Source organism: Pteronotus mesoamericanus, unplaced genomic scaffold (assembly GCF_021234165.1).
Source record: "Pteronotus mesoamericanus isolate MK-2021 breed Mesoamerican mustached bat unplaced genomic scaffold, CSHL_Meso_final contig_272, whole genome shotgun sequence".
In the NCBI taxonomy this organism is placed as follows: domain Eukaryota; kingdom Metazoa; phylum Chordata; class Mammalia; order Chiroptera; family Mormoopidae; genus Pteronotus; species Pteronotus mesoamericanus.
Genome location: NW_026555116.1, coordinates 522,538 through 532,339, shown reverse-complemented (window position 1 = coordinate 532,339; position 9,802 = coordinate 522,538). Strand labels below are relative to the sequence as shown.

The window sequence follows — 9,802 nt, the reverse complement described above, 5'->3', positions numbered from 1 at the left end:
TCAAGTGAACTATCAGATACTGAGTTCAAAACAATGGTTCTAAGGAAGCTTAACGAGCTCAGTGAGAGAATTACAAAAAAATACAGGGAAACTACAAGGAACTTACTGCAAACTATATCAGCATGAGGAAAGACATAGAAACTATCAACAAGAGACAAAAGGAAATGAAGACGACAATTTCTGAACTGAAGAACACAGTAGAAGAAATCAAAAGCAGGCTCAATGAAACTGAAGACCGAATCAGCAAGCTGGAGGACAAGGTCGAAAAAAGCTCCCAGAAGGAGCAAGAAAATGAAAAAAGACTCTCAAAGAACAAAGAAGCATTTAGGGAAATGCAGGACAACCTGAAATGTAATAATATCCATGTAACAGGAATACCAGAAGGAGAAGAGGATGAGGAAGGGATAGAGAACCTGTTTGAAAAAGTCATGATGGGAAACTTCCCTAGTTTGAGGAGAGAAAGTCACACAAGTCCAGGAAGCACAGAGGGGCCCATTCAAGAGAAACCCAATGAGACCCACTCCAAGACACATCATAATTAAGATGGCAAATAGCAAAGACAAACAGCTAATCCTAAAGGCAGCAAGGGAGAAAGTGGTAGTAACACATAAGGGAGCCTCTGTTGCACTGCAAGGCGGCTATAGGGGTGCGCCGCTGCGGGGGAGTGCCACAGAGAGCACAGCACTCCCTGAAACCTGAGGGGAACTGGCTGGGGCCAGCTGAGGAGGGAGCGGGGCTCTGAAACCCGCAAGCCCGTCCCAGGGTTGTCACGGATGAGGGGGAATAAACACAAAACGTCTCAAACACTTCTCTGTTTGCCAGGAGAGCAGACAGGGGCACTTCCCCCTTACTGGAGAAAGCCATGGCACATCCCTCTAGTGGGGAAGGCCCCATTGTCCTTTGTTCCAAGGCTTTTATTGAAAAGCTTATCAGTGGGGTACGTAACTCCCACCAGAGTTCTTCAGATGGGCAGTCCTGCCCCTCCATGCTGTTTCTGGAGCCCTCACCCCCCAGGCCTTCTCTCTCTGCACCAGTAGCTCACGGCTCCTAGGCCAACACACAGGTATATAACAAGAATGCATACATTATCTCATTACATCAGTATGGTAAGTTTCACAGTGAATATATGATGCTTTTAACAAGACAAGTGACAGGAGTACACTGATTTACATGGGTCCGAGAGGAGACTAGAATCAACAATAGAGACTATAGATAAGGGGAAAGCAGACTTAAAGGCACCTTAAAGATATAGGGTAAAAGGTGTAAATAAAGTAAATGTCTTAACGATACTTGGTAAAGTGTGTAAATAAAGCAAATGTCTTACCAAGGTAAGGGGTGTAAATACAGGTTCTTCACAGCATGAGCTGACCAGAGATCTGAGGGAGGAACAGAGCACACTCTAAAGAATTTACTTTTAGGCCTGATTACCCCGCGACCCACCAGATCTGATTTAGGGCTGTTTATCCTGCACTGTTTCAAGCCTGAGCCAGGCACGGGGAGGGAGCCACCAAGGGTTAAGGAGACTGCTTCTCAGCTGCAATGAGGACTCTGGCCTTGTCCAAGCCAAGCCGAGAGGTGCAGGGGCCTTTTTGCCCCTTCTCCATGTCCCCCAATTTCTGATCTGCTGCCAAAATCAGCCAATACCTATCTTAGGTATATACCTCAGCATGAGGTAACTTACCCATTGTTGGCCATTGACCATCCATGGCAAAGCAGAGAGGCAGGGGCTACACCCCTGCCAGGGGCGGACAGGTCAAGTCTCCTCAGGAGCCTGCTTTCCCAAGGCCTCCTGAATATTTCCAGCCTTGGGGCCCTCCAGCCTGTCGGCAGGGTTACAGCTCCTGAAACCAGGTGAGGTGTTTCCCAGCAATCCCCGGTATGGCTAGCAGCTGGCTTCTCAACAGAAACACTACAAGCCTGAAGGGAATGGCAAGAAATATTCCAAGTCATGAAAAGCAAAGGCCTACAACCAAGATTGCTCTACCCCGCAAGGCTCTCAATTAAAATAGAAGGCGAAATAAGGAGTTTCCCAGACAAGAGAAGACTAAAAGAATACACCTCCACCAAACCAGCGTTGCAAGATATGCTAAAGGGACTGCTTTAAGAAGACGAAGAAAAAGAGTCTATGAATACCCAGTTCCTTTCGCAGTCACCAATACTTGATATTACCAATATTTTTAATACTTTTTAATATGATTGTGACAATGATGTTATTTTAATTATTTCTTTACTGTTTGTTGAAACTAAGCTTATTTTTGCATATTTCTGGAGTGTTTTCGTTTTGAAAAAAGCTTTAAGTGACTTTTTGGTGTTCTTCATCCATTTTTTGATTAAATATTTGTAAAATTGTTTCCCTAAGATAAAAAAGCTATTAACCCTTTTAGAGATGTGTTGCAAATACTTTCCTATTCTATACTTGTCTTTTAACTTCCTTTTACATGAATATTACTGTATTGTCTTAAATGATTAATATACTTATATTGTCAATATCTTACTTCATAGCTTCTGGGTTTGAATATTTTACTTCAGGCTAAGAAAAATATTATTTTGTATATTCTCCTAAATTTTCTCCTTAGATTTTACATATTGATTTTTAACTCACCTGAATATTTGTTGTATAATGTGTGAAATAGAGCTCTGTATTTGTTTTATTTCAAGCAATAGAGATGAATGCACCACATATTGAATAAGCCTTATTTTACCCACTGATTTGAAATATCAGTATAATATCATGTATAACGTTGTTAGACAGATATATACGTTTGTTTCTAGAATGCTTGTTTTATTTCTTTGATCTACTTGATTATTTCTGTGCAGGTGTCATGATTGCTGAGACTTTATAATGGATTTTAATTTTTTAATATTTTATAATGGATCCTATCATTTAAAAAAATAAATAAATAAAATCAATCCACATTAAAAGAAAAAGAAAGAAAAAAAGAAGGAACCCCTACCTTTTGTGACAACATGGATGAAACTGAAGAATATTATGCTAAGTGAAATAAGCCAGTCGGTAAAAGACAAATACCATATGATCTCACCTGTAAGTGAAATCTATTCAACAAAATAAACTAACGAACAAAATAAACCACAGGCAAGGAAACATGGAGCAGACTGAAAGTGACCAGAAGGGGCGGGGAAAGAGGACAATGGTGGAAAGAAGAAGGAACTAAACAAAGAGCATGGATGAATGACTCATGGACAGGGACCCCAGAGTGGGGAATGACTGTGGGAAAGTGGGTGGGATGGGTGGAGGAGGGCAAAGAGGGAAAAATCGAGACAACTGTAGTAGGATAAACATGATTTCAAAAAACGAATGGGAGAAAGAATGTGAGATGATTAATGACAATTATGGTTTTGAGAGGCTGGAGGGGGTAGAAATAGTAACAGTGCAGGATAAAAAGTAGTCAGAATAAGAGAGGAAATAGAATTTGAAAAAATATAAAAGGAGAAAGGAAGAAGATAAAACAGAGTAGAGAATAAAAGAACAAAACACGAGATTTGAAATAAATTATAATATAAAACCTGGTGACATATTAGGCCCAAACTCAAAAGATAAGAAATGAAAGTTAAAAAGCTGTGCAGGAGAGAAGATAACACCTTGGTGTGCCTGTCTCTAGTCTCTCTGTTCTGCTGGTTTTAGTAGATCAGGGCACAAGTCACTGTGTAGCTCATACTGTCTGGCAAAAGGCCCTTTCAGAGTTTTTTTTTCCTTTCCCCTGAGGATGTGTACCCAGCAGGAGACTCCTGACCCTGGACTCACGGTTCTGCATATTTTATAATCCCACAGGTCAGGGCAGGGCCCGTCTCTCTGTAGGAGGATCTGCCTGGATGCGGCAAACCTCAGGCATTCAGGTCCTGCCTTCCAGCCTGGAGCCTACCACTCTTTCACGGGAAGTTTGACCTGAATTCTCCACTCTTAACATCCCTCTACTCACAAGCTGTGGTCGGTCAAGTACCATTCCTTCAGTGGACTCTCGCCATCTGAGTTTTTAGTTAGCAGAGCCACACACACAGGCATGCAAGCCCCAGTTCCCTGCTGAGTGTTGGGGTTGGGCGAGGGGTCTTGCCTTAACTCCCTTTTCTCAAGCTTCTGTGAGGCCCCCAAGCTATAGCAGCAGTCCCTGCGGACAGTTCTCCATGTGCTTCTCCTCCACAAAAATCACAGGGTCTCTCATGGGGAGGGCTGGCCATGGCCTTTCAGAGCCTCCAACAGTGTCAGATAAAGTTTCTGTCTGGATATTTCTTGGGTGGTGTTGGGAAGAGCCTTGCAACTATACTATAACATAGGTCAGTGGCAGAGTGCTGACTCTGCTCCCTCCAGAGTTCTTCAGACGGGCAGTCCTGCTCCCTCTCCATGCTGTTTCGGGAGCCCTCACCTCCCAGGCCTTCTCTCTCTGCACCAGTAGCTCGCGGCTCCTAGGCCAACACACAGGTATGTAACAGGAATGCATACATTATCTCATTACTTCCGTATGGTAAGTTTCACAGCCAATCCACAGCCACCCCAATTCTGTGCAGCCAGAGATGCTGGGCTGAGCAGCCATCATCTCGCCACTTAGAAAGCCGGCACTGCCAACTCCCAGGCACCCTCAGGCAGGCTGGCTCTTGCACGCTGCTGCACACTCCCCGTGCTCTCATGCATATATGTGCTCACTCACTCATCATTCTGCGTTTACACTGCAAGTGCTCTCTAGATCTGGGGACAAGTGGATGGAGATGAGTGTGACTCTGCCACCATCTTGGACATCTGCATATTGTATGATTTTACATGAATGGAATCATATGTACTCTTTTCTCTGGCTTATTATTCTCAGCATAATTGTACCATGGTCTCATAACTATCGATAGTTCATTCTGTTTTATTGCTGAGCAGTATTCCATCATACAGAAATAAAACAATTGGTTTATATATTCACCTCTTCATGTGCTTTTTTTTTTTTTGTCCCAGATTGGGACTGCTACAAATAAAGCTACTATTAGCATATCTGTATAAGAACTTTTTTAAAAAATATCCTTTCATTTCTCTTTAGTCAATCCCTGGGAGTAGAATGGCTGGGTTATATGATAGGTTTACAACTGACTTTGTTAAAATTAACTACTTGTTCTAGTAGCACTTTTGTACAAACTCTTAGATTTTCTACTAGATAACTATGATGTCTGTGAATTAAGATAGGTTCACTTTTCCTTTCTGAACTGCATGTCTTTTATTTCTTTCTCTTGCCATATTGCACTGCCTAAGATCTCTAGTGCAGTACTAAATACAGAAGATGAAAGCCAAAATTCCTGATCCGAAGGGGGAAGTATTCAGTCTTTCGCTACCAAGTATAACCTTAGATGTAGGGTTTTTTGGAAAGGCCTTTCATGAAGTTGGAGAAATTGCCTTTGATTCTGAATTTGCTGGGTGTTTGTAAAGAGGAATGGAGGGAAGATTTCTCAAATGCTTTTTCTGTACCTACAGAGGGTACTCTCATTCATTGATCATCAGCTCATTATCAATCTCTTTTTGAATATATTACTGATCAGTTGTCACAATCAAATATAAAGAAGATATTACTCTACCATTTAACTAACAATGAAACAGAGCTCATAAGTGCCGAAAAAAGATGTGACAGAGCTCATATTTTTAACACAGTTCTCTTGGATAGCAAAAATCTGCTTCTTGGGTTTTTTCACTATGGATTATTTTCAGAGAAAATTTGATAGAAAGACCAGAAGTTAGTGAAATTACTTCTTTAGACCTTGAAAGATTTCAAGACGCTATGTCAGCAGGTTCTTTATTCATGCAAATGGAACTAATACTAGTCAATAATTGCAGGTTTGGCTTTTTCAAAAGGAGAGAGAGAAGCATGAAGGTCACAAACAACATTTCAGTAGAAAACCACTAGGAAGTGTCTTGACCATTCCTTTTAGAGTGCTTATTAGGCATCTGACTTGAAGAATGCACTGCAGCAAGGGTGATAAACTCTTCCAGACTTTTGGGAGTCACCAGAAAACTGAAACTTCACTCATGACTGGTGATTACTCTCATTCCCTGTGCCTAAAACTTGATTGTGATAAAACTGTTGAGATCACAGTTCCTCAAATTGACCAGTATAAATTGTTCTCAAAACTTTTTAAAGAATTGTCATATGATGCAGTAATTCTACTTCTGAGAGCATACTCAAGAAAATAGAAAGAATTAGGGCTTACACATAAACATATTGATATATTTATATGCATTTTTTTCACAAAAATGTGGAAGCAACACAAATATCCATCTACAGATCAATGGATAAACAAAATGTGGTAAATACATATATTGGTATACTATTTAAGCTCTAAAAGGAAATAAGTTCTGACACATGCTACAATATGGGTGAACCAGCAACACATTATGCTAAGTGAAATAAGTTACAGTTTGACCAATATTGCTGGATTCCACTTTTCTGAGGTATCTAAAATAGTAAAATTATAGAATAAGAACTGAAATGGTAGTTGTCATTGACTGGAGAGATAGGGAAATGGAATGTTATTGGTTAAGGAGTACAGTTTTTCAAGGTGAATAGACTTCTTTCGATGAAATAGTGGTGTTTCTTGAACAATAATGTAAACATGCTAAATACCACCCAATTGTACACCTTCAGCGGGAAAAATTTATATTCAAATGGTAACATTTTAGGAACAGTCAAAAATGTTAAAAGAGATTCCTTTACAGACTTTTACTATGCACATATGCTTTCCAAGTGCAAATATTACATGGAGTTAAAATACAAGATCACTTATTAAACATCCATTATCACTCAAATTTTAAGGCACTGAGCCAATGGGGTTAGAAGTAAAAGGAGGAAATATTAGAGAATGAGGACTTTGGATTGTAGAACATTGAATAAAGAGGGCATGATGTGTGCAAAGGAGCCACAGAAATGCTTTCAGAAGAGTAGTGAATTGAAGGGCAAAGGTAGAAAAAGCTAATTCACACTTTGCTTGTTCACGATGTCCCCCTAGAGCCACTAATTATTGATCATTTTAGGTTTAATACTGGTGGGATTTATTGCTGGTGAATCTATATCATGGAAATAAGCTCTTCCATGATAGAGTCTTAATGAGATGGAAAGAACACAAAGTTTCTCACACACTAGGTACCTTGGAAATTCAATGAGAGTGCCTTAACTGATCTAACAAATCCAAACTAAACTAATTCATTAAACAGTATAAAAAAGCATAGCATACAAAAAGAGGAAAACCACAGAAAGATTTCACAGCCTTCCTTCTTCAAAATAGTGCCTGTGTCATAGAATATACCCAATAAATATTTACTAAACAAATTGATCTGCAATCTTACAATTCCTCAGACTTTTACTAATGTTTAGATTCAGGTGTTTATGAATTTCCTTAGTTAATTCTTCCATTTCAATGTCTCATCAAATATCAAACGGTTTGTTTTGCTTGTTCTTTGTCTTCAATAAATAATTTCAACCCCAATTTTCAAACATATAGATGTTTTTGATAAATAATAATAGTGCACATGGTCTAAGGACCTGGAGAGGTATTTTCATAGAGTGTTGTCCCTCAAACTCTACCTACACCTGCGCTTCCACACCTCTCACCACTTCCTGGCTTTGTTGACAACCTTGGCCTTGGTCCCTACAGCAGGTGGATGCAACAAGCAGGTCCCTGGGGTTTTGGAACACCTCCTTCATACACACCTCTCACTGTGGTTTCACTCAAAGCACAGAAATACACTGCAGAATCCTCCTGCTGTGATGCTGAGATGACAAGATTGATGAAACTGTTTGCTTTCTGAAAGTTCAGTGAATAGCGACCTTCTGAGGCGTTCTTCTGGTTATAGGAGTCCTGACGAATAAGGACAATCATCGCCCCACTGCTGAGCTGCTTGTACCAGAATAGGCTGTAACTTGTGGAACTGGTTTCATATGTGCAGTCCAGGGTCACAGCCTCCTTCTCCTGCACTAACATTGCTGGTTGGCCTTGAGTTACCTTCTGGCCAATACTGCATCCTGAAGAGAAAAAAAATCAGAAGGTTTGGGGATAAGTCATGGGGGACAAAATAAAATCTGTTTTACAACTTGCTACCTCTCCTTCCAAGGGCACTTATAAAACACTGCCTGGACTCCTGGTCCTTAGGTTATAGAGGACGCCCATACCCACTGTGACGTCCCTACCTAGCCACATGGAAACCAGGACCATCTTCAGAAGGCTGGAGAGCAACATGTTCATGTTCTTCCAACAAGGGAAAAGTATCTTCTTGTTCTCCTGCAGTTTCAGGGCTCTGCAAGGTGAGGTGACTCTGACAGGAAGGGAAGAAACACTGGGCTGTGTGCTGCTGCCGCCCCAGAACAGGAAACAGCGTTTCCTGAGCAGCAGGTTGCTGTGGGTCACATCAGGCTTCCCTATGTGCCAGCTGAGAGTGCCACTCAACCCCAAGTTTTCAAGAATTAACAATCTCTTCTTTAAATTTTGTTTTCCATATTATTTTGTATAAAGAGCAGGTACAGCATCGTGGTTTGACAATCACATGCTTTACAAAATGTTCCCCCTGATATTTGCAGTACCCACTTGACACCATACATAGTTATTACAATAATTTACACTATATTCCCTATGCTGTATTTTACATCCTAGTGCCTATTTTATAACTACCAATTTGTACTTTCAATTCCTTCGCATTTTTCACCCACTTTCACAACCATTCTCCTCTTTGGCAAACATCTTCAGTACTTTATTACTTGTCTTATTGTTAATAGCCATCCTATCAGATGTAAGACAGTATCACATTGCACTTTTGATTAGCGTTTCTCTTATAGGTAGTGAAATTGTGTCACATTTCATGTATCTGAAGACCATTTGTATATATTCTTGGGACAAGTGTCTTTTCAGATCCTCTGCCCATTTTTTACTGGATTGTTTTGTTCCTGAGTTCTATGTGTTCTTGATATATTTTGAATTTTAACCTCTTATCAGAGTTCTTGTTTGCAATTGTCTTCTCGCATTTGGTTCGTTGCCTTTTCATTGTGTTTGCAGCATTTTTGCTGTGCAGAAGCCTTTTAGTTTGATGTAGTCACATTCATTTATTTTTCTTCTTACTTCTTTTGCCTTTGAGGTCAAATTCATAAAATCCTCAGTAAAATGATGGTCTGTAAATATAGTACCTATGTTTTCTTCCATGTAATTTATTGTTTCAGGTCTTATATTGAGGTCTTTGAACCATTTTGAGTTGTATTTCTGAATGGTGACAAATAGAACCCTTGAGATCAGATAATGCCAAGGGTAGGAGAAATAGGAAATTAATTATTAATACAAATTCTTTCATTACATTGATTTCCCTGTAACATGAAAAGATTAACATTTTTAATAAAAAAGGGTTGTGGTTAGTAATGTTTCATTCAGTCAAAATGCGATGATTAGGCAGGGAGATGTGTCACAAGCTACCTGTAAATTATCCATTCATCTGATGCCTTTGTGCATTCCACTAATAATAGTAAGGTAACTGATAAACACTTATAAAAGTGTCCCTGTATATCCCATAATGGAAATAAAAAGGACAAGTCTAGGAATAAGTTTTATTGGCTTAAAATAACAGCGCTTTATTGAGAAAGACATGTATAAATAAAAAGAAACTGTACATTCTTCAATAATGAAATAACCATATTATTTAACCACATTTAAATATACATATTAAAGGCTTCTGATAGTCACAAATCAATTTATAAATTATAATCTATTACATAGTTTAAATTAAAATTATAAATAAATACCAGAATTCACCTTTCTGTCTTTAACAAACATCTCTTAATTATCA

The 9,802-nt window shown here is 39.4% G+C and overlaps 1 gene segment (V, D, J or C); it reads right to left on the bottom strand.

Annotated features, from left to right (window-relative positions):
- Window positions 1-7,626: 7,626 nt before the first annotated feature.
- Window positions 7,627-8,214, bottom strand: LOC129071914 (T cell receptor alpha variable 14/delta variable 4-like). The segment is given in 2 exon segments: window positions 7,627-8,000; window positions 8,166-8,214. Coding segments are annotated over 2 exon segments (423 nt in total).
- Between the last annotated feature and the right edge of the window lie 1,588 nt (window positions 8,215-9,802).